At 33.4% G+C, this 25867-nt stretch overlaps 1 protein-coding gene across 6 annotated transcripts in view; it reads left to right on the top strand.

Annotated features, from left to right (window-relative positions):
* The window catches only part of RIC1 (RIC1 homolog, RAB6A GEF complex partner 1), a 96931-nt gene that overhangs the window by 38176 nt on the left and 32888 nt on the right, over nucleotides 1–25867 (top strand). For 2 of the 6 annotated variants that reach the window (XM_019727155.2, XM_019727159.2), the window contains 6 exons: nucleotides 650–729; nucleotides 11714–11821; nucleotides 15006–15148; nucleotides 15440–15576; nucleotides 19749–19840; nucleotides 22661–22749. In XM_019727155.2, coding sequence (XP_019582714.2) covers nucleotides 650–729; nucleotides 11714–11821; nucleotides 15006–15148; nucleotides 15440–15576; nucleotides 19749–19840; nucleotides 22661–22749 — 649 coding nt within the window. The remainder of the gene's footprint in view (nucleotides 1–649; nucleotides 730–11713; nucleotides 11822–15005; nucleotides 15149–15439; nucleotides 15577–19748; nucleotides 19841–22660; nucleotides 22750–25867) is intronic. The other 4 variants (XM_074330459.1, XM_019727157.2, XM_019727156.2 and 1 more) reach the window with 4 other exon arrangements.

The following is a 25867-nucleotide window of genomic DNA, read 5'->3' as shown; positions in this document are numbered from 1 at the left end:
AGAGTCATGGATATATGCCATGATCATATAATGGCACTACTTGTTTTAATGCAATTATAATTTTTAAAAATTTTGTTAACTTACAGAAATTAGCTGATGTTCAAATTTTGGAAATTGAAGGTTTGCTCTGTTTTCCTACTGTGTCTCAGGGTATATTTTGTAGTAAGTCAGAGGCCAGTTCATTGATTTTGAAATATATAACTGTGTCTTTCTGAAGTTATACAAACTTTATTTGAGTAGAGTCAAGAATTTCATCATACTGTTATGTACTATTTGGCAACATTGTTGCTTTAAAAACTTGGAAAATTATTTGCCATATTGCACAGTTCCAGAAGTTCTGTATATTTTGCAAAATAATCATCTATTATTGAATAATACAATTTTCTAATATTAAGTTCTATAGTATAATATGAACTATTGATTTCAATGACATGTCTGAAACATTTTCAAAATATAAAAAAATCCTCTGGATTCTTATATTAAAATGAAGTCATTTTTTTATTTGTATAATTAGACTATAGCTCTTCAAAAGAGGGTTCTTAAAATTAAAAGTGAAGTGTTTTCAAAGTAAGACTATGTATAATTAAAATTTAGGGTTACAGTCATAGACCTACCCTTTAATTTATGGTAAATAAAATTTATCTTTCAGACAGCAAATGGCTACATCTTGTTTTTTCATATTACATCTACAAGAGGGGACAAGTACCTTTATGAACCAGTGTATCCCAAGTAAGTTTGTCTTTCATTCTTTTAATATTTGGTTTGCATACTTTATATTCACAAAAACATTACAATTCTGGGTTGTCTGAAGTGATTAAAATAAGCTAAGCCAGCATTTCCAAAACAGTGTTTCAAAAATTACCAGGTCTTTGAACTGTCATTACTTGAATAAAGAATTCTGTAACTAATAAGTCTGAGAATCTTGCATGAATGTACTATATTCCTTCTTGGACATTCAGAATTATTGTTAACATACTACAGATCTATCATTTGTAAGTCCTTGTCAGGGAGGACCTATGAGATCATGAAGGGAAGAGGTGAAATGTCAGGAAACTGAAAAGGCACTTTTTCTTGTATATTTTTTTGTATATGGATAGAAAAAGTATGTACTCAAACACAAACAGTGGTTAGAATTTGAAGGAACATGGACTTTTGGTCTTTAAACTATGTTTTTCTGTATATTTTTCATAATTTTTCCCCCTTACTGTTTTTTAGCCTTTCTTTTGAAATAAAGGCACATTTTATTGAAAGAACTTTTGAAATAAGAGAACATATAATTTTAAAGCATCTTTTTTAAAAAAAGTTCAAGCCATTAAAGCTGTATGAAAATATAAATGAATATTACATTTCTACATGGGGGAAGATGACCAAAGTTTATTAGGTATTTAAGAAATTAAAGGGAAAATAGATTTCGTTATATGAAAATTTAAATTTCTGAGAATTAACAGGAAAAAAAAGAACACAATTAAAAGGGCAAGGAACAAACTGAGGAAAAATTTTGTAGCATCTAGAAACAAGGCTTACTGTGTTTTATACAGGAGTCATACATAAATTGCTAAGAAATACAAAGATTTCAAAAGATAAACAGGGAAAAGAAACCTCATAAAGGAAATATAACAACTAACAAACACGAAAGAAACTTGTTAATTAGTGACTCAAACTAAACAGTAACTCAAAACATTAAATACAATTATTTTTTAAAAACCTACACATTTCAGTATATAAAATAGTTTTTTTAAATTATCAGTACTTTCTGGAATAGTAAAATATGTTGTACACTTCTGCTAGTAGATTTACCCAAAGGTATAATAATAGAGAATTGGTTTGCAAGTCAACTTGGTATATTCTTCTCAAATAATAAGCAGTCGTTAAATATAATGTCTCAAAATTTTATAAACTTGAGAATCTGATCATATTGTAATGCGAAGTGAAGAAACAAGTCACACAAAATTATATATATAATAGGACCACAACTTTGTAAAACAAAACAAAAAAAAACAAACAAAAGTCATCTAAAGAAAAAAGCAAGAAATATATATATATAAATATATTTATATAGAGATATTTATAGTAATTGCTCCTAAATGGTAGAACTGTAGTGTTTTTCATCTTTTGACTCTTGAGTTTTCCAAAATTTTTGATATGCATACCTTATATTGTGGTAAAAAAATTCACTTATTTGAAAAATCTAAAACAAAAAGCCACAATTTTATTTAAAAATGGCGTTATGAAAGATTCTTTAAATAACACTTGTTAATATTCTTGAGAATACACTTTGGGAAAGGCTAACTAACGTTCGCCATGTAGGATGTAGCTCAGATTCCTTTATCATAGATTTTAAGGAAATACTAGATTTTCTTGATGACGTAGTCACTTTTTTTAATAATAAATATAGTGTTAATTGAGGTGTTAATCCTGAGTTTTGGAAATCTTTTGTAAAGTACAGAAATTCTTTTGATGATGGAATTTAATTTGACTTGTTTTAAACAAAAATCTTTAATGCAAAAACCCTTTTGGCATATAAATTGTACTGTTAAAATGGTATGGACATTGTCATAGGTAATTGAAGTATTTAGAAATTTTAAATTCAATTTTATGGGTAATATAAAACTTACAATTTTTTTCATTCTGTGTGATAATATTGTGAGCCTTTTGAAGAACTGTTGTAATCAGTGTCTAAAATATGATTTACTTGTGCATTTTGAACTACATATAAACCCATTATATTGCGCAGTTTCGATAGACATGCTTCTGTAAATAAGAAGCAATAATCAGCATCATCTGATCCTCACCGGATTAATTTATACTACTATAGGTAGGCTGGGTAGGGAAATAACATATCTTGAAACAGTGAAAAATACCATTTTTTGTATTTCAACTCAACTAACATGATTTACATGTTTACAGTGTTTTGGATTAGTATTTTGAGAATCACTTTTTGTATTCCAGAAAAGTTTTAAAAAAGAGTTTCTTGCCTTCTGATTCTAAGACAACAGGGGATGCAACTTAATTTGAGTTGATGAATTTTGCTGTTTTTGGCTGTGTGCATTAGGCTAAAGAACTCATAAAGAGCATTGTTATTTTTAATTTGAGTGTTCTTCCATATATTTTATTGAAGATTTGGGTTTTAATACATGAGCTCAATAAAATGTAGTAACTTTAGAGCAGCATTGAGTATCAGTGGTTAAAGGAATAGGGTTTTGCATCAGATAGGCCTGGAATTGAATATCATCTCTGCCTCTTTTCATCGGTATGACTTCTATTAAATTATTTAATACCTCCAAAACCTGTTTCCTCTTCTATAGAATAAGATAACAGTACTAATTATGTCATAGGATTAAATGAGATCATGCATATTAAATGTTTAGCTAAGTGCCTGTCTCATGGGAAAATTAATAAAGGACAGCTGCTGTTATCGTTAATATATTTTTTCCTTCACCAAATTTTTACTTCATTTCTAATAAGTGATTTTATATATGTAAAGTGATTTTACATATTACATAAGTTATGTATATATTACATATTAAGTGATTTTTAGCTTTTTAATATTTGACTTGATAATAATGTACTTTTTTCCCAGAGTTCAACTTCTAGTGACTGCTACATTTAAAAAAAATAAAATCTCTTATAGGGAAACAGTTTTGCAGAGTAGATTAGAGTCAGCCTGTTATGTATTTGTTTGCCTGGACTACTTTCTAGTTGGGTTAGTAGTCCAATAAGTTTCTTAGTTTTTCTATAAAATTGGAATAAAAATATTTTCTTCTTCAATTATTTGGAGAATTATATGAGTTCAAATTTTTAAAACCTGGAAAATAGTGGCTCATATATGGGTTTGAGGAGAGTTTTGAAAAATGTTTAGTTCTGTGTCATTGTAAACATGTATGCAATTCAAGACGCTGTTCTAAGCTTTTTTTTTTTTTTTCAAAATCAAAAATAGTACTTTAATCCTAGTGTCTCCATAAGCACTTTTTCAAACTCATTCAATCCCTGTAGCAACCCTATGAGGTAGTTAGGTACAATTATTATACCATCTGCAACATAGAGACGCCAGGCCAAGTAACTCATTCATAGTCAGTGGCATAGCCAGAAGTCAGACTTGAGCGTTGTAGCTTCAAAGTTTGTGCTCTTAACCACCAATACTGTATTGTCTCAACTGTGTTTATGCCCATCTAGCCATGTACTACTTTGGGATTTATTTGGGGAATCGGGAATAAAAAAAAAAAGTGATCTGGATTGGCTTATAATAGTCCTGACAAATAGAGGCACCATAATTGAGGCCATTAGTAGTCCTCTTCTCAATTATAGAAACTCTATTGTATCTTGTTTCTATACACTAAATCTTATGAGTTCATCGCATGAGCTTTTCTAGAGTATCTCAACTTCCCTGTATTATGTGACAGCATCTTAAGCTCAGACTGCATATCGTTTTCCATTACTCTCTACCTGAGAACAGGTCAGATGCCCCATGATCTTCCATAGTTTCCACATAGTGTTTCCAGCATCCTGCCTGTTGGTGTTGGCGAGTCAGCTTTCAGTAATGATGGCAGTCTTATTAAATGACTTTTTGTGCCTCAAAGTTCATTTATCCTTTGATTAATAAATATTTCACTTTTATCTTTTGTGTCATCATAAATTCCATTCTATATTAAACTATCGCTTCGTATTAGTTACACAGACCAATGGACAGACTTGTCCACTGAAGGTCTTCTTGGCTTTTTATTTTATGTCTTGGAACTTGCAGTGAAGTTAATGAAGGAAGCTGTCGGGATAAATCAGAAATAATTTGTGTTTAACTTTACAATGTGTTCATGTGTTTATGTTTAAATATGAGTTTAGTAGATCTTGAAACTGCAACTCATATTTATTTTACCATGAGGAAAATAATTTCAAATATGTCATCATAATGTATACTTTGTTGAAAGCAAAGTTACCTCCCCCTTGCCCCCCCCCCCCCCCCCGCTATTCTTTCTATCTTTCCACTCCTGCTATTAACCTCTTTTTGGTCAGAGACCAACCTATTGATGCCAAAATTCTTTTTTTAAAAAAAGTTACTGTATTAAAATTTAGTACATTTGATTATCAAATATTAAAGATACAGATATTATCTCCACTGAAAAAAATGACTCCAAAACAACTATCAAAACTCAAAACTCCCACTCCTCATGCCCCCCACTCCCAACATATTTCATTAGATTGTGAGACTTTAGCAGATTGTAAATGAATTAGTGCTTGGTGGGAAACAAAAGAATAATCAAGGTTTGCAGTGTCTAACCTCAACACAACTTACCCTTTCAAAACTTCAGACACATTTACTAAATTACATCAAATTTAGAGGAGAAAAGAAGTTTAAATTAGTTACAGATGTGAAAGTTTCCCTCAACTTGTTTTTTTGCTAGTAAGTTTTGAGTGTTAATTTTCTGGAGAATAAACTTGAACTGTTTTTCCTTTTCCCTTATGGGTTTAGAAAGTTATTTCTAAAATTATACTTTGTTCTAAGTTCAGTTCAGTTTATGAACTTAGAACAAAGTATTATCCTAACATTTTTTATTTCCTTGGTCTTACGATTTCAATATATATGTATTCTGTAAATGTACATGTGTAACCTTTAGCTGTTGAACTTTGCATATTTTATGTATCCATTGTCTTACATCATAATTTCATGAGCACTCATGAATGAGATTGTTCGGGATGTAATTATATAAATTCTGGGCAGTGAAACTACTCCCCTGTTGACTGACCACATTTTAAGACTGGCACCTGAATACAAAGGATGATAGCAGTGTTAAAAGATCTGACCAATCTAGAGAGAATTCTATACATGTTCTTATACTGCAGGCTGTCTGGATGTGTGATAATGTAAACAAAAAGCTTTTTTATTAAGTGTAAAGATGAAAAATTACATACTTATTTTTAAGTAACTTAATCCTGGGAACAACTATGCTAATTCCCTTTTTCTGTAAATAATACCATTTACTTTGAGTTTATTTTCTCTTCCTGCTTAGTAACTCCAACAGTCTTTCAACTCCACTATATCTTATATATTCTGTGTTATGTACCTTGTATGTGTCCCTCATGCCTTTGTCCTCTACCTAATTCCTAGCAACACTGGTTTGGGTTTTGTCACTCACTTTTCTCCTAGATTATTGTGATATCTTCTTAAACCATATTTTATAGTTTTCACCTAAATGAATTTTCTAACAAAATTTGCATGCTATTTCCCTACATAAAACTTTTCAGTGGCTTCTTTAGCTTTCAGGATTAAGCATGTTGCTTTCTTTCTTTCTTTTTTTTTTTTAATATTACAGAATCTTCTTTTTTAAGGATTTTTTACTGGGGAAGGAGAACAGGACTTTATTGGGGAACAGTGTGTACTTCCAGGCCTTTTTTTTTTTTTGTCCAAGTCAAGTTGTTGTCCTTTCTGTCTTAGTTGTGGAGGGCGCAGCTCAGCTCCAGGTCCAGTTGCCGTTGCTAGTTGCAGGGGGCACAGCCCACCATCCCTTGCGGGAGTCGAACCGGCAACCTTGTGGTTGAGAGGACGCACTCCAGCCAACTGAGCCATTCAGGAGGCAGGTCAGCTCAAGGTGCCGTGTTCAATCTTGGTTGCAGAGGGCGCTGCCCACCATCCCTTGCAGGACTTGAGGAATTAAACTGGCAACCTTGTGGTTGAGAGCCCACTGGCCCATGTGGGAATCGAACTGGCAGCCTTCGGAGTTAGGAGCATGGAGCTCTAACCGCCTGAGCCACTGGGCCGGCCCTGTTGCTTTTTTTTTTGAGTTTTATTTTATTCATCTGAAAAATGGAGTTAATGCCATCTACTTCATAAAAAATGTCATTAGGTTTAAATCAACATCTGAAATTACTATATAGTACCTAAAATAATGCTTTCATGTTCCCTAGAGTTTTGTTCTGAGTTCTCTTCTCGTCTTTGTTTTAATTGTTCAGTATATGTGGCTGAGGTCCAGATCTGTTTCCTTAATGTCGTACCACTTTTCTTGAGCTTCAGGCCCACCTTTCCAGGATTAATTCATTTAGAAGTTCCTGTAGGCAGCCTCAGATTCATCATGTCTAAACCTAACTCATTTCTTCTCTACCAACCCAAACATGGCTATTGCTTTTCTAAAATTTATTGTAGTTACTGTGATCTGTTATATACAGTTGTATGAGGTTGAAAACTTTATAATTTGTTTCTTCACTTCTCATATTTGTTTGGTATTCAAGTTGTATTGATTGATTACAACTCTCCAGTGTCTCTAGAAGTTGTCTATCTCTATTTTATTCTCACTTATTTTATTGGAGGCTCTCATGGCCTCTCCTTGGCCCTTAAAAAGCTTAATTACTAACTTTTCCTCTAGTCTCTCCTATATACTGAAATCTATCCTATGCATCGATACCAGATTTGTTTTTCAAAACAGACTTGATGATGTGATTCTTGTCTCAGAAACCTTAAAATTTGAGTTAGTTTTATTCTAAATCATTTCAACACCTGAACTCTAAATATATACAAAAACACTAACGTTACACATCAGTACTTTCTGGAATAATATTATTTCAGAAAGATCCCAACAGTAAACTTTTTAATTTCCATTTTTTAAATGGTAAAATAACACATAACTTTATAAAATGGTTATCATTCTAACCATTTTTGAGGTGTACAGTTATACTTCATTTAAGGGGAATCATACAGTGTTCATCTTTTTGTGACTGGCTTATGTCACTTAGCATAATGCCCTCAAGGTTCACCTATTTTGTAGCATATGTCAAAATTTCCTTCCTTTTTTAAGGTTGAATAATATTTCATTGTACGTACTATGTTTTGCTTTCTCCATTCCTCTGTTGATGGGCACTTGGGTTGCTTCCACATTTTATCTATTGTAAACAATGTTGCTATGAACATAGGTATTCATATGTCTCTTTGAGACCCTGATTTCAGTTCCTTTGGGTTTATACCCAAAGTGGAATTGCTGTATCATATGGTAATTCTATTTTTTATTTTTTGAGGAACCGCTATATTGTTTTCCTCAGCTGTTTTACCATTTCACATTCCCAGCAACATTGCACAGGGCTCTAATTTCTACATGTCCTTGCCAACATTTGTTATTTTCTGGGGGGTTTTTGTTTTTGTTTGTTTGGTTAATTTTCATAGTAGCCATCCTAGTGGGTGTGAGGTGATATGTCTTACTTAGTTTTGATTTGTATTTCCCCAGTGATTGGTGATATTGAGTGTTTTCTCATGTGCTTATTGGTCATTTGTACATCTTTGGAGAAATATCTGAGTCCTTTGACATTTTTGAATCAGGTGGTTTTGTGTTTTTTTTGATGTTGCGTTTTGGGAGTTCTCTGTAATATTCAGGATATTAATTCCTTATCTCATAAACTTTGGTTGCTCTGTAGTCCCCACAAAATCAAGAGCCCTAGCCTAGCATTTAGAACCTACTTTCCCCCTTCTCTAGCACACTGAACCTACAATTTCTTGAATTCCCTTCTTTTCTGAACACTTAAGTTGTCTTAAATATCCAGTGGAGGCAGGTTATGTTTAATCACTCAAAAGGCAACCTTGACAACAATAACAAACGCAGCTTACTATCCTGTTTCCCCGAAAATAAGACCTAGCCGGACCATCAGCTCTAATACGTTTTTTGGAGCAAAAATATAAAACCCGGTATTATCATATCATATCATATCATATCATATCATATCATATCATATCATATATCATATCATATATTATTATACCCAGCCTTACAGTAAAATAAGACCGGGTCTTATATTAATTTTTGCTCCAAAAGACGCATTAGAGCTGATGGTCCGGCTAAGTCTTATTTTCGGGGAAACAGTAAGAACCTACTAATTTTCTAATTTTATAGATATATAAAAACATAGAAAGTGACTCAGAAAGCAGTTTTTCCAAAGTCATTGGCAATAAAAAGTAGAACCTGGATTGGGACCCAGGTATCTCTAATTTCACATGCCGTTCTTTTCTCCACATCTCTAAACTGTTGTATGTTTATTTGAGATAGTAATATCAAGTCCAGTATCATGAGAAAATAGAAAAAAATGTAATTAAGCCAGTTTGAGTGTTTTATTTTGCTCTTCATAATCTGGGTTTCATTTATACTTCTAGCCCCATCTTCCATGACCCCCTTCCAAAAATCTGATGCTATACTCTTAAATTATTATTGAACTATAAGTAATAATATTTTTTATCAGAAAGTTAGGGTTTTTTATTGTAATTTTTAACAGTTTACTGCATTCTGATATGTTTGAAGGAAAGGATGGAATCTTACCTGTAAAAATTATCTCTGATTTTTATAGTGGAAGTCATTGGAAAGTTAGGATTTACTTAAATTTGTTTTAAAATTCTTATAATACTTTATTTTAACTTAATAAATGAGAGTATTTATATAAAGGAAAATAGAGGGTTTTCAGTTGGGTAATGAGGTTTCCATTTTTTCTCTTGAAAATAACCAACAGAACAAAACGTTGAAATACTGTTTCCATCTTTAATGAAAGCTAGAGGTATCTCTAACTCTTGAGCTAAAAATTGGATGAGAAAGAAAGAATAAATGACTTAGTAGGAAGACTATGAAACCTTACTACATGGTACTGATGAAAAGCAACTTGTTTGAGCTGCAGAACAATGGAAAGACTCAGGAATTAAATGCGTTAATACCGTACCACAGAATATAGACAATATAGGGATGATCCAGGGGCCACAAACAGGGGGATTATTTGAAACTCTGAATAAGGGATAAGGATTTCTTGTTCCCACCTCACAGTAGATAGGAAATGTATTGTCAATTAAACCAGAGGCCTTCCAGACGCAGAGCAGGACCAGGATGAGGTGCTAAACTAAAGATGGGGATTCAGTGAAATTTGTGATACTGAACAGTAGCACGCCAGGCCTTTTCCCCTGCATGGCTTCAGACTTTTGGATTCTGTGCATTGATAGCTCAGGCAGGATTGAGGAATCCTTCTTGGGGAAGTTAAACCTCTCCAGAAAAATGACCCAAAAGGTCCTAATATTTTAAGACCTCAACAACAATGCCAGCTACTACCCTGAAGTTCGCCAATTGACAAGCCCAACTTGAACACACAGAGTTTATAATTAGCTTGTTCTTGTTAACCTGTTAAACATGACCAAACAGCCAAGGATTGTTAACCATCTTAGGGAAGTTACCAATGTAAAAGACACAACAGAAAAAAAGGGAAACTCAAAGGAAATAGACAATGTGGGGAACAAAAACACTCTGAGGATATGATAATTAACAATCTCAGACAAATGTTGTCTAATTAAAACAACAACAAAAGGGGCGGCTGGATGGCTCAGTTGGTTAGAGCGTGAGCTCTGAACAACAGGGTTGCTGGTTCGAGTCCAACATGGGCCAGTGAGCTGCGCCCTCTACAACTAGATTGAAGACAACAAGCTGCCGCTGAGCTGCCAGAGGGGCGGCCGGATGGCTCAGTTGGGTAGAGCACAAGCTCTCAACAACAAGGTTGCCAGTTCAATTCCCGCATGGGATGGTGGGCTGTGCCCCCAGCAACTAAAGATTGAAAATGGCAACTGGACTTGGAGTTGAGCTGCACCCTCCACAACTAGATTGAAGGACAACAACTTGGATCTGATGGGCCCTGGAGAAACAGACTGTTCCCCAATATTCCCCAATTAAAAAAAAAATTACTTTGAAAAAAAATGGAGAACTTCATTAGTATGTTAAGGAAACAAAATGTAGATTTCCCAGACCTAAACTAAACATATCAGTCACTAGATTGTTTCTATATTGAAAATAATCTAAAACTACAAAGTAAGCAGAAAGCTTTCTGAGCATCAAAATAATTTTCATAAAACAAGAACCTCGAAAACTATTGCTCTTAGGTTCTTTGCACATAATTTTAATAGTATTGACAGATTGGTTTCCAGGATTGTAGGTGACTGGCGGGGTAGAAATGAGGTAGGCAGGCTAATTGTTGCCAAGAGTAAGTGAGAGCTGATAGTAAGAGAAGAGACAGATAGCTATTAAATTCCAGCGCAGACATTGAGAAAGATGGTCCTATGCCATGTGGAGATAAAGATTCCAGAACAACTTTATAGTCCTTTTGAGTGGCTGCATGTGATAGCTTAGTTATGTTGACACTGATCCAGCCACTCTAATTGTAGTTGTTTAATACCACAGTTTTCAAAGTTAGCCATTTTGCTATTTATTAACAGTTTTTATGTAAACATCTCCTACTTGCATCCTTGAATCTGACCTTAGTTATATGCCTACCCAAAGGATAGAAATGAAGGATGAGGTGCAGAGTAAGTTAAGGTAAGATGAGGTGAGGATTTGGATCACTTCAGACATGTACTGTATAGAATGTATATATCTTCCATAGTTGCCCAACTCAAGAAGGGCTGTCAGTCAATTTAAACAAAATGTGTTTTGGTTCTCGTGAGAGTTCACTTTTAAGTGTTTGTTCCTTTGCTCTTCTCCCTTCAGTCCCACCTCCTCAGCACAAGTTGCATTGGTCAAACACATTTATTTCTGATTGATAAATAGATATGTCTGCTGTAATGGAATTTAGGTCTGTTTTTCATTTGAGAACCTAAAGGATCAACACCTGATTTGTAAGTCTGGTTAAGTTTATTGGGTATATATATATATTAGTCACAGAGTGAATGCGAATTCAATTTCTTTCTCTCTAATCCTATATATTTACTTTTTTTTTTTTTTAGAGGAAGTCCACAAATGAAGGGGACACCCCATTTTAAGGAAGAACAGTGTACTCCAGCGTTAAATTTAGAGATGAGGAAAGTACTTGATTTGCAAGCACCCATCATGAGGTACTTACTGTTATTTTGGTTAAATGCAACATTTTGTGATGACACTATGCAATGTAGTTGGTTAATCATATGACAAATAAAAAAGTTGATTTCATTTCATTGAGGATAATTTTTTTTAGTCCTAGAAATGTTTGATTAACCCTTAAAAAAATGTGAAATTTTACAGATGGTACATTATTATCTTAAATTATATAATAAAGCCCATAAATTGGGTATACCAACTGTAATTTTATTTTAGAAATTTGTATTTTTTTGGTAAGATCTAGAATTATTTGAATGATATGACATAGTCCATGCTACTTAAAAAAGGTAGGATACAAATCACACAATTTGGGAAAAAGAGAAAGTGCCTTTGTTTCTATAGCTTTTGTAAGTTTGGGGGAAGTATATATGTACACTTGGAAGAAAATTGAGCTGTTAGATCCAAAAGTGAATAAAAGTTTTGTGATATGAAGGCCAGGATACCAAAATACCAAAAATTATTTTTACATCCACTGGTAGAAAAAGTAAATGATTGTACCTATAATTTGGCTTTATTTCCTTAATTGCTTCGCATTTGACAGTTTAGTTTGGCTTTATTTCCTTAATTGCTTCGCATTTGACAGTTTAGTTGTCTCTGATGTGTGCGTCTTGTCAAAAGTGTCTTTTTAACTTAAAGTTTTTACTACAGTATTTATTTTTGTTTCTTTTATTATTTTTAAACAAAGAGATATTTTTAACTGAATCCAGAGTTAAAGTTGAACCCCCAAGATCTTTTTGCTGTTATTGAGCCCACTCATGTACAATCATGAAATTATAATGGTAATATTCCAACATTCTATGCATCAAAATGGCCAATAGTTCTTAACTCTGTTGCCCAGACTTGCTATAAGAAAATGATGAGAAAAATTAGTAAAAGAAGTATTCTCATTCAAAATTTATTTTAATTAGGAATCATTAAAACCTTCCTGTCAAAATGTCTGCAAGTAAACTCTTATGAAAGAAAACATTGATAAATTAGACTATGTAAAAGTTAAAAAAACAAACACCGTAAGTAAGCTCAAAAGACAACACAAACTATGAAAACAAGCAAATATACTTAACACGTTGCGTATGGCGGGGTTTAAATCCCTCGTGAAGATTCTTGTGATCCGTAAGCAACGTGTTAACAGTGAATTTTATAAAGGGCCAATTTCAGTATTACACAGAGTTCCTATAACAAGAAGATGCAATAGAACAAATGGACAAAGAATGTAAACAATTTGTTTTTATTTTCTGTTTTTCATTTGGTACACTACTTAATAGATTTCCTTTAGGACATACAATAAATGACTCTTATACATGTGAACAATTAGGTAACATGCTGTCTTAGGGAGGGCATAGGGAAATGAGAACTTTATACATTGGTGGTAGGAGTATAAATTGATACCATATATATGGAAATTGATTAAGCAATATCTATCAAAGTTACAAATGTTCATGGCCTTTGTCCAGCATGTCTGTCTACTTTTAAGATTTAATCCTGCAAATATAATAATACATGTTGGAAATGAAATGCTAGCAGGGTTTTTCACTGTACATTGTTTACAGTAGTAAAAGATTGAAAACCACCTAAATGTCCATCAGTAGGAAGCCATTAAATAAATTTTCTTACTTCTATACAATGGGAATAATATATCTTGGTATAAACACTGAGGATACTCCTTACTGAAGAAAACTTCCCAAAAAAGGTTGTTGGGTGAAAAAAAGCAAGATGTACTCTACATAATAATGTTACTATTTGTTTTTTAAAGGGAGCTGGTAGTGGTAGACTGTGTATTGTTCTCAAAGAATACGTAAGAAACTGGGCGTGAGAACTGAGTGGCTAAAGGACAGGCTTGGGAAAAAGACTGTATTTTTACTATGTACTCTTACTAAATATTGAACTATATGGATTAATGTGTGAATATGTTGAATTGTATGAATGTAATACTTACGTTTTTAAAATTTTTCTGACTCACAATTCTAACTAATAAAGGGCTTCTTTCACTATTATTATTTTTTTGTTAGAATACACTACAGATACTGGTACATATTAAATAAAATTGTATGCAAGTGGCTGGCTATTTTCTTGTTTAATCTATCTTTTTACATATTTTGTGTTTTTTTAAATCTATCTTTTTATATAGTTTTCCTCATAGAAAAAGAATGCTTTTTGTTGTTTGCTTAAATGTGATCAGGGCTACAAAGGATTGAGTTCAGGTTACTCATCACCTTGATCAGAAAGTTATTCTTTACTTCAGATTTTATTTCAGCTTAGAGATTCTGTTCAAGAATGTAACTTGTTGCATCAGGAATTTTGAATGTTGGGTACCAAGCTAGGGGGAACTGTACAAGCATGGCTTTCTATCTCCACGTGGTGGTAAAAGCTGTGGTTCATGGAGATAGGATAGAAAATGAGCCTTTAAACAAAGAATTCTTGCCATCTTGTTTAACTTGTCAGGTGCTATTTTTAATCTACAAATGTATGTGATGAGAAATCTCTAAGCTTTGTCCCAAAACTTCCGTGAAATAATTGCTATTATTAGCACCTGTAACACATAGTTGCTGGATATTGGAGATTTCCTATATGATTTTGAATTGAATGAGAAGATATGAAACTTGGACTTTTTAGCCAACTATTTTCCCTCCCACTACCAAAAATACAAGTTATGGGACAAGAGGGATAATGGCTATGTTGTTGTTTAGAGGCATAAGATGGCAAGAGTACTGCCATCTTTTACTTTTGATTGAAAAAAGAATAGGATTAATGTTAAACATCCAACCTTTGTTATAATTGAGGATAGAAAATGTTTAGAAGGTAAACGGTACTAATATAACTTAAAACTCTTAATCTATTTCTAACTACTACTACATAATAAATACCACAATTTATTCTATATCTTGCTCTATCCCAGTCACTTAGGAAAGTCCTATATTGTATGTTGTATTTAACATTAGTTAGAACTAGTATTAAATATATTTACATATTTGAGAATTTGTAATTATGAATTACATTTTTAAAAAATGCAATTTTTAAAGCTATCTGGGATACTAAATAGCTGTTATAAAGTCCATGAAGTCAGTGATTGGAGAGGCTTAGAGTGTGTTGATGTGGTTTTGTATGTACTTTCTTAGTATGCTCTCTTAAAAGGTAATTGATCATAAGTCGCTTCCTTCCCTACAGTTTGCAGTCTGTGCTAGAAGATCTGCTGGTTGCTACTTCTGATGGACTTCTTCATCTTATTCACTGGGAAGGAATGACAAATGGAAGGAAAGCTATTAATCTTTGCACAGTACCCTTTTCAGTAGATCTGCAGTCATCTAGAGGTAGTTACACGTTCTGCATGGGTTAGAGCCAGACGTTTAACATTTGATACAATCTAGTTAGATATTTTCTATGGATGAACATTGACTTTCTACTTTGGAATTAATTATGCAAGGGAGGATGTGTGTGTGTGTGTGTGTGTGTGTGTGTAGGAAGGAGTAGTTTAATTGTTTAATGTTTTTAGGTCATTATTTTTGCCCTTTTGACTGTCATTACAGGGTTTGTAAGCAAAAATGTGAGGGAATTATTTACTATATTTATTTACATATTTCATGTACTTATTTTTTCATCAGTAGGTTCATTCCTGGGCTTTGCAGATGTGCATATCAGAGACATGGAATACTGTGCCACACTTGATGGGTTTGCTGTTGTGTTTAATGATGGTAAAGTTGGATTTATTACACCAGTATCCAGTAGATTTACTGCAGAGGTATGATTGTAAATAAGTCATTTGGATGTTTATTTTCTTTAATTTGCATTTATTAATTTTAGTCTTTGTTATTAAATCTGTCCCCCATTTTTTATTTATGATTTTAGGGGTTGCTAATTAATTTTTAAAATCAAAACTATACATATAAATAGTATAAGTAGACTGATAATTCTGTTAGACATATTGAAGGAAAGTGATAGTTCCTGCCCTCCTCCCTGCTCTCTTCACACCCAATTTCCATTTTTGTAGGCAACTACTTTTTATTCCTTTACTGGTTATTTTGCTACTTATCTTCAGTACTGTGAATGTTTCCTTTTTAGTTTTTAGGCTGTGTTTAGATACTTCCTTCTGTGGAAAATGACCATTTATTTTCTTCTTCCCTGTACCCACCGCATACTTCCCCATGTAGCTGTTGTGATTTTGAGTAGATTACTATTCATTGTTTATATTCTTATTGTTTCGTCAACCCTGTTAGTAGCTGCCTCATATAATGTGATTAGTTTTCCTTTCCTGCAGATTTTCTCTCCCACTGGGAATTAATAATTTTGTTCTTTATATTTGCTTAGTTCTATGTACTTACCACTAACTCAACCTCAGACTGTCTGCTAGTTGTGTAAATATCCTCTCAGTTCTTTCAAACTCATATGTGTTCTATCCATTTCACCTTCTTGAAGAAATTTCTCTTGGAGTCTTCTGGCCGGCGCCAAACTGAACTGCTTGTTCATAATACATACCTTTAACACAATTGTATTTTGGGGCTCTCTATTATCTTTCTGAGGATTTCCTTTACTCCCTTTATTTGTATGCGATCATTTAACAGTTAATGGTTAACTCTTATATAATTAGCTAATATATGAATTTGGTTTCTGTGACAGGGAACCAAAGTAAAAATTTGGATTCATTGATAGCTCTGTGGGTTGTGATGGGTTTGGTTGACTGTGATCTTCACCATAGGGTGATCTAACTGGATTATTTCCTTTCCTCCCTTCTTTGTTTCCAAAGTTAATTGGAGGAGAGTCCTGCAATCCTGTCCAGAGAACATCTATCTGGCTGGCTCAATATTCTGGGATTTGAGTTATGGAAGAGTAAGATTAGAGGGTTCAAATTCAGGAAGTAAGCCTTTATTTATTCCTGTTTTCAGTATAGTCCAGACAGTACTGGGGTTTTTTGTTTTGTTTTGTTTTCTTCCAAAGAAAAAGTTCCAGTTTTCAGTTAGAGTGGAGATGGGTTGGTTCTTAGCAGCTCAGACTGGGAAGGTACTACCTAGATAAGGCTTTGAACCAGTCCTCCTTTTAGTTCAGCCTTTCAAAGACATCTAAATTCCCAAGCCTTTTTGTGTGCCCTGTAATGTAAATTTAGCTATTTCTCAACATTCTTCACTTCCAGGAAGGGACTTTACTCATTCATACACTTCCCAGCTTCCAAAATTTTCTGATACTACCTCATCTCCCATTGTTTGCCTTTGCTAGTTTACGCTTTTTGAAAAAAATCTTTTCTGTTATAAAAGTTGGGGTTTTACGAGTCAGAGAAGCTACATAGGCATGCTGGCATGTTCATTCTGCTTTTTTTAACTGCAAAGGTTTTAAGTTTTTAAGGGCATATTTTTTCTACATGGTATCAGCTTTAATGTTCCCAATAACTATTTTCCATTACCAACTTTATTCAGATAGTAAGGTACTAAATAATACATTTGTGATAACACCTCAATATATAAATAAGAATAAAAATAGTCTTTTGAAGAGCCCAAGTTTTTTACATATGTATGTTTGAGATTTAAGTGTTTTTACTGAAAATAAAAATATTAGAGCTGAAAAGTGATTGACTCTTTTTTGAGTATCAGTTTTTATTAGTATTTTGTTAAAGAACATTTTCCAGTAAATTGAGGGTTAAAAAAATAATGAAAAGTAGATGGACATTATTAAATGTTACAAATAGAAAAATAAAGTTACAAGAAAACAATACATATGTATTACTCGTAGTTGGGAAACACTAATGGCATCTTAATATTAGGCATTATTTAAGTGCTTTATAAAAATTTTGTTTGGCATTGTTTATTTAACAGATGAATGAAAATATGTCACAATATACCACTTTTCTGCTCGGAACCCTTCAGGTAGGACTAGATAATTAGGACAAAACCTGCTAAGGACAACAAGAAAAGCTGGAAAGAAAATAATTTTTTTTAATGTGCTTAAAGTTTTTAGAGAGCTAACAAGTCAGTAAAGAATTACCAAGCTAGAGGAGGTCCAGAAGCCCAGTGAGCTAAGCCCAGCGTTTGAGCATGGAGAAACAAGGCTGTGTGCAACAACATGGATGGGTCTCACACATATTGAGTGAAAGCAGCTAGACCCAAAAGGATACGTGTATGATTCTTTTTTAAAAACAAAAATAAAACCATAGGCAGTTCTAGATTAGAGTTTGTATGGATGCATGTTTAAGTGGTACTGGTTCAAAGGAAAAGAAGGAAGTGATTGCCATGTAAGTCTGTATTTTGGTTATTGTAATGTATTATAATTCATAATAGAAAAGGTTGGAGAAAAATACAGGTACTCCAGTGACTTTCAATATGTTAATTGGGAAAAAGCTGAAGTTCTTATAGTAGCTTTCAAAGCCATATAAATCTGGCCTCCTATTATATCTGTTACCTCATCTGCTACTTCTCCTTCCCCCATTGCGCTCCACTCCACACTCCACTCATTTGCACACGCCTCTTTTATCTCTTTGAATGGGTCAGAAACGCTGTGAGAGGACCTTTGCACTTGCTATGTCTCCTTTAGTACTTTCCTTAGAACATACCTTCATAGGGAAATCTGTGTAATATTACTTCCTTCCGCTATAACCCCTCTTCTCCATAATTGCTTTATTATTTTTTTCTATAGCATTTGCCAACCTCCAATATACTGGGTAATTTTTTTTTGACTTATCAGCTTCCTAACAAATCTAAAGCAGAGATATAGGTAGCCATTTGGGTATGTCGTATCCTTAGCACTTAGAACAGTGCCTCGTGAATATTGGGGGCCTGAATAGTGTTTGTTATAGGAATGAATTTCAGTTAAGCAGTGGTCCAAAGAAATAATGCTCAATGCTATCTTCACTATTTTTGGTTATCTAAAGTAATGTCTAGTCTTATTATTAAAATTGAAAAATAAATAGAATTCCTACAAAAAAGGAAGCAAATATTTCATGTTTGAGATAGTAGATTATATAGCTCATTTGGTAATTAAATAAAAGCTAAAGTATTATAGTTCAAACAGAGTTGTAATTACATTGGATCTTTTAATGTTTACTATTGGGATCATCTAAAAATAAAGTGCTATGTTGTAGTGTGCTATTTTTATGTTCACTAAACTGTCATGATGACCTTTGCCTTAGTATTTATAATCTAAGATGTCCTTGATTTGACAAAAACAGACAGTGGAGTTGAGTGTATTCTGTATATTGAGAATTAAGTATTATATAAGCTTAATAATAGTGTCATTCACTTACTGAATGCTTAACTTGTTGAATGCTAGGCATTGTTTTAAGTGGTTTACATGTATGTACATTCTTATTTAATCTTCAAAACTCTCTAAGAGGTAGGTGATCTATAGCTAAGAAACTGAAGCTTAGAAAGGTGAAGTAATCATTTCATCAAGACCTGAGATGATGTTATGTCAGGCTGCCAGATACCATCCTTAACCATTATACTATAAAGCAAAGAAATAATAGAGAATAGTAAGCACTTGACAAATCATTAATGCTTCTGAAGGATATACCAACTAAAATTTGCTGTTTTCCACTGATTGTGAAGTTGAACACTATGTGCTAGGTGACTACGGGAATAATACTGAGCAAGTTAGATGCATGCACTTTGTGCTATCAGGAGGTTTACATCCTAACAGGAAATTCATCTTCATTTAATTTGAATTTGGAGATCGAATATCCATTATTTAGTGTTATATAAATAAGTACTTGACTGAGCTCATTTGGGAAATATTTATTGAACCAATTAATGAAATTGATGTTTTAAAGGTGAAAATTCGGATAAAAGTCCTGATGGAATATTTTTCCCTCCAAATGAAAACAAATAAAGCCTGTGAAATTGTGTATTTATTAAAGAATTATATTGATTACATTATATTTTTATTATATTTTGGAGAAAGCTTTTTAAATCTTAACTGTTTTTGTTATAGCAGCTTCATGGAGTTTGGCCACAAGATGTTGTTGATGGAACGTGTGTAGCAGTAAATAACAAATACCGACTAATGGCATTTGGTTGTGCAAGGTAATTGATACAGACTTTTGTATTTTAATAGTTATTGCCAAAAATGGTTTTTTAAACATTAGGTATTCTTAATACACTTGTAAACTTTGTCATGCTTATCATAATTTATGAATCGGCTTTAATATAAAATCTAAAAATATTAGATTGAAGCAAATCTAAAGGGCAAATTTTGGAGATTGAATATTTTAATTTGTAAAAGTGAGCTTTTCTTCAGTGGTAGGAAGTTGAGTTACAAGTTTAAAAAATTAAATTAGTTAAAATTTAGGTTATTGTTTAACAGAGGATCAGAAAGCTATTTTCTTTTTCTTTTTTTAAGTAATCCTTTTTAAAACATCAGTGTTGACATTGATTTGAATTAGTGGATGTGCCTTAGGTAACCCACAAATTTAAAGCTCATACATAAAATCAGTTTCTTGCTTTAATTCAAATAATTCAGGTTTTAGAACTAATTTAAAATTGAATACAAATTATTCATTCAACAAATACCTTTGTGTCTGCCATGTGCCAGGCACAGTTATAAGTACTTGGGATACATTAGGAAACAGGAAAGATACCTGACTGTCAATCTTATATTTAGCTCAAGTAAAAAGATTATATCAGGTATTTACAGTAGTAGTGCCTGAACAGTGTTTATAGTGCTTTTTAGTCTCCACAACTCTTAAATATAAAATTCCATTTTACCCTCAAAATGAGACTTAGTGGTTCTACAGAACATACATCTAGTATAATCTCCAGCTACAAGTTAAGTGACAGTATTTTTTAGCATAAGTAATACATGTTAAAAATCACCACCTTCATTACACTCTCTATAATCTCTTTGTAAAATGGGGAATCTTTATTCTCATCACACTGCTTCTCACTGAGGAGGTAAATGTAGAAATATAAATAAATTTAACTTAGTGCAAGAAAAGAAAAAGCGTGTGTTTTTAAAATATTCATAGATTTGATTTGGTCACATTTTGTTTAGAATATTTAAATCTATGTTCATGAATACATTTTACCTGTAATTTTTCTTACTCTCCTCATTTCTAACTCTTTCTATCACATAAAGCAAGTTAAGGAAGGATTCGTTCCTTTCTCTCTTCATCTTTGAGTGGGTGGTCAAATTTGTTATTGAAGCCATCTGAAGGTAGAATTTTCTTTGTGGGAGTTTTTTGTAGTACTGATTTGATTTAGTTTTAAAAATAGTTTGGTGATTGTAGCTGTGGGACATAACGGACGAATGGCTTCTAGCCCTGATCTGCCGTTACTTACCCGGATTAATTGCCTTGAACACTGGGCTGTAGCTGGTGTCCTCAGAGTTCTATAAGAAGCCACCTTTCCTTTAGGATGCCAATTGGCAGGGGATCGGTCTTACATTCTAACTCTTAAACTTTATATAATATTTAAAGATTTGTTTAGATTCTGGTTAACATTTTTGTCATACATGATGTTGTGTACTTCCTGTGGCATTATGTAGCAATTGCGTCATTGTCTCAGTACTGATGATGCTAAATTGGATCACTTATGGTGCTAATAGCCATATAGACATATAATTTTTGCTTTGAGTTAGTAAGTAGTGTCTTTTAATGAATTTTTTTTTCTCTAACAATGGGCTGATAAGAAATGGAAAGAAAAATAATTTAAAGAATATAGGCAGCATAGAATACTTTAAGGTTGTCAGTCTTTGTAATTATTGACTTAGCACCTACTTCTCATATTAAAAATATTTGGACTCCTCAATGACTTACTCAAGTTCAGCAACCCAGAGTTAGCATTTGACAGTTTGTCAGATGCAAAGCAAAAACCTGCTAGCCACTTAGTACTGTCTCTCAGGAAGATTTTTAGTTGAGCAGGTAGTCTGGAAAGATACCTGTTCTAAGGCATTTGGGCTCTGACTAAGACAGAATAACAGATAAGATTATCTCTCCCACATAAAAACAAACAAACAAAAGCAAGAAAATGGACAAAAATGTGAAACAGGTGGTTTGAATTCAAGACAGGACATCAGGCAACAAAGGACAGTGATCTCTAAAAGATGAGAAATGAAATAAGAAAACTCTACGAATGCCCCAGCTTTAATTACTTTGAGAGCGTGTACAGGGCACAGCATGAGATTGGGGAGACAGAGCCTGGCAGGTTCCCTGAGTTGAGTACATGGAAATGAGAGTCTGGGAAGACCAAAGCAGCTAGGGCTCACAGGGAAGACACCAAAGAGAGAATGGCACAAAGAGAACTCCAGAGATCTCTAGAGGGTCTCTTTTGAGTCTTAAACTGAAACGTAGAAGTTGTAAAGAAGACCCAGATCAAACACTGCAGAAGAAAAGGTTAATCTTGAAATCACTGATCTGCAATTTGTATACATTTGCTCTTTGCTCTTTGTTGCATTTTTACCACAAATATATTTAACTATGTTTTGAATGTTTTTTACTGTATAGAGACAGAATTATACTACATCTCATGTGATATATATATATATATATATATATATATATATATATATTCATTGTAATGCATGTAACGAAAGTTCATTCATTTTCAGTGCTGTATATTACTATATGAATATACCATAGTTTATTTTTCCTTTCCCTTATTGCTGAACATTCAGATTGTTTTCATTTTTTTTGCACTTACAATACTATAATGAACATTATATATGATAAGGATATTTGTAAGCTATATCTAGAGGTGAAATTGCTGGATTACATAATACACATTTGGTCAAATTTATGAGATGACTGCAAATTATTTATGAAATGGTTTTGTTCTAGTTTACATTCCTACCTTCTTATATATATTTTGTTGTTGTTGTTTTACTTAAAGTTTGTTTGTTCTTCACAGTGGTTCTGTACAGGTTTATACAATAGATAACACCACTGGAGCTATGCTGCTGTCTCATAAACTAGAGCTAACAGCAAAACAATATCCTGGTGAGTCCACTTTTTTTTTTCTTATTATTTTAATATTTTTCATGTATAGGTATGTGTAGTGAATGCTGATTTTTAAATGATGAAGGCTATAGATCAGATGTTAAAACATGTATTATTACATAACAATATTCTGTGTGACCCAAGGATTTCTCTGTAGCTAGAGGGGCTCCTGGGATACTTCTTTTATCCTTTCCTTTAGTCCTATCTATCCACACTTACTTTTAGCCCCTATATTCCTTTGCTCTGGTCTCTTACCTGATTTCATTGCTTTGTTATTTTATATCTTCCAATTCAACTTATTCATTCAACAAGTACTTGTTGAATGCCTGCTATACAGCAGACACTGTTCTAAGTGCTGGATACACAACAGTAAACAAAATAAAAGTATCTTTCTGAACCCCTTGGTGACTCTTTAGTGAATCCTGTCCATAGGATTAAGTGTCACTGGAAATGCTTTTGATTGAAACTAACAGAAAACCCAACTTACTGTGGCTTAAACAAATAGGATTTATTTTTCTCAAATAGCAAGAAATCCAGAGGTAAGGTGCTGCTGGCATTCATTTGGCCTTTTCTTCACAAAGTCACAAGATAGCTCCTGAGCTCCAAGCATTACTTCTGCATTTGAGTCAAGAAGAAAGGAGGAAATAGGGTGTGTTTTTTTAGTTTTTTGATTAAGAAAGCAAAATCTTTCTTAGAAGCATCCCCGCCTCTTTACCTGCTTTAACTATCTTCCACTCACATCTAATTGGCCACAGTTTTGTCACACAGCTGCCTTAGAAACAAGCCTTTATGACAGAAGTGGGTGAGGGAGAATAAGGATGGGAATAGATATTGGATTACCCAACCAGCAGTGTCTACCACATATGTGGCATGTAAGGTCTTTTTGCCAAATCTCTCTGGCATTATTTCTTGGTTCACTCTCTCTGGCCTTAGTCTATGTCTCTGTAATTTTACCACAGTACTCCAATGTAGAAAGAAATACAAATATGAAAAGTTCTGTTTATTAAGTAGCTAGGTCTAAACAACTTAATAGGTATCTATATCCTAGCAACCTAGTAGCATTTTCAAAAAATAATACACACAAATGGAAAGAAAACATTTTAATTTTATTCAACACTATTTTTTACTAACAGGATACTGTACAGTTTCTCAAACCTTGGAATCAGATTGGGTCCAATCACCCACATTTCCTGTTCCACATTGATTTTCAGACAACACTTAACTTTTTCCACAGTAACTTCTAAAAGCCCATCTTTATAACCCATCTACATATGTAACAACATCAAAATAAATGTAGCACAACCTAATGTTGCAACAGTGAATTACCTGGGGCCAATAGTTTACACTGTGTTCCACAGCTACTATATATCACTGTATTTCTTTTGAAATTTATCTCAGGGACACCCGTGTGAGTTTTCTGTAGTGCTGTGGGATATCTTTGCACACAGGCTGGGAACTGCAGTCTTACACTTTACTTAACTGCCAAACTATCTGCAGATCCTTGAGAGTCAGCCTTTGTCTCTTCTGTGCTCTACCTGAAATGTCCCGTATTTCTACCTGGGGAGCGTATTCATCTTTCAAGCTACAGTTCAAATGAAATCATTTTTTGTTTGTTTGTTTGTTTGTTTGTTTTATGAACTAGATAGAATACCATTCCCTCCTGTGACGCATTGCTCCTTAAGTTTTCATCATTCTTATTGTAGAGCCTTTAAAGTTTCTGCACATAGTATTTTTCTCTAAGGACAATTTTTGCTGCAACCTATATGAACAGAGTAATGTGTGTTTTGATTATGGTTTCTGGCCCTTTTATTTGCTTATTCTTTTATCCATACTTAATGTTGCACTGTCCAGTATAGTAGCTGCCAGCCACATGTGGTTATTTTAATTAAACTAATTGAAATTAAAGAAAATTAAAACTTTATTTCCTCAGTTGCATAGTCACATCTAAATGTTCAACAGCCACATGTAGCCAGTGGCTATTGGACCAAGCCAATGCAGAACATTTACATCTTTGCAGGAAGTTCTATTGATTGCTTCTGTTACACAGCACTGTATTGAGTTTTTCAGATTGTTCTCTTTACTCAGGCTCTTGGAATGCCAGTTTTCCCTTGGGTTATCTACTGCCTCTCACTGGGGTCTTTGCTGTGGGAGAATTCTGCCTCCTTGAGTCATATAACTTTAGGCTGTAAACCCGCTTGGAGACTTGTACTGTCCTCCTATGTCTCATACAGAGAACAAGCTTCCTTGTTTTTTGGTTTTTGTTTTCTGGCTCCATTAACATTTGTACAGGTTGCAATGCTTCAGGAGTCCTTACATGATGCAGCTTCCATTCTGATTTCCAGACTTGTGCCGGCCTGAGACCCCTTTTTTGTTTTTGTGTTTGGGATGTGAAACCCCAACTCCCTAGTCATTGCTAGGTCTCATCCCAATCTTCTATTCCTGTATTTCCAACCTTTTCCCCCACCTTCCACCCCCATTCTAGGCTGCCTTAGCTCAAGCACTAATCAGTCTTGCTTTCAGTTTTTTTCTTTTGGCTCCTGGAGATCTTCCTTTCATCTTGGAAGTTCAGCTCTGTAACAGAAAGTCTTACTCTGAAATTTAGGATTACTCTAAAATTTTTTCTCCTACAGATTATCGTAATCTATGTTCATTTTAGGTTATCATCTAGATAAATTTCCCATAATCCTGCTACCTGAAGACTAGGTTACCGCCATTAGCATTTTACTGTATATCTTTACAACTGTATTTTAATACATGTACAATGCTTGGAAAATAGATAAGCATATTATGTACATATGCATGTATATTTTTTTATGCGGAATAACAGAATACTTTTTTTAACCTGTCTTTTTCAGTGAACATTAACATCTTTTCGTGACAGTAAATATACATCTAAACCTTTTTTTTTCCTGCATATGAAATTACTTTCATTTTGTAAACTTTGGTTTGATTTTATGTTTCCTCCTGGTTTTGTTTTAAATTTCTACTGGACAAGTGTAAAGTATACAAATAAGATATGTTTCTTATGTATGTTCCCATTTATTTTTCACCTACATAAATAACAGTTATTCATATACATGAATTATGTTGGAAATTGCTGAGGTGAGGATTCAAACCT

The sequence above is a fragment of the Rhinolophus sinicus genome, linkage group LG04, assembly GCF_036562045.2.
Source record: "Rhinolophus sinicus isolate RSC01 linkage group LG04, ASM3656204v1, whole genome shotgun sequence".
NCBI classification, from domain to species: domain Eukaryota; kingdom Metazoa; phylum Chordata; class Mammalia; order Chiroptera; family Rhinolophidae; genus Rhinolophus; species Rhinolophus sinicus.
Note: the sequence above shows the minus strand (reverse complement) of the source record. Positions and strands in the feature narration are given on the sequence as shown.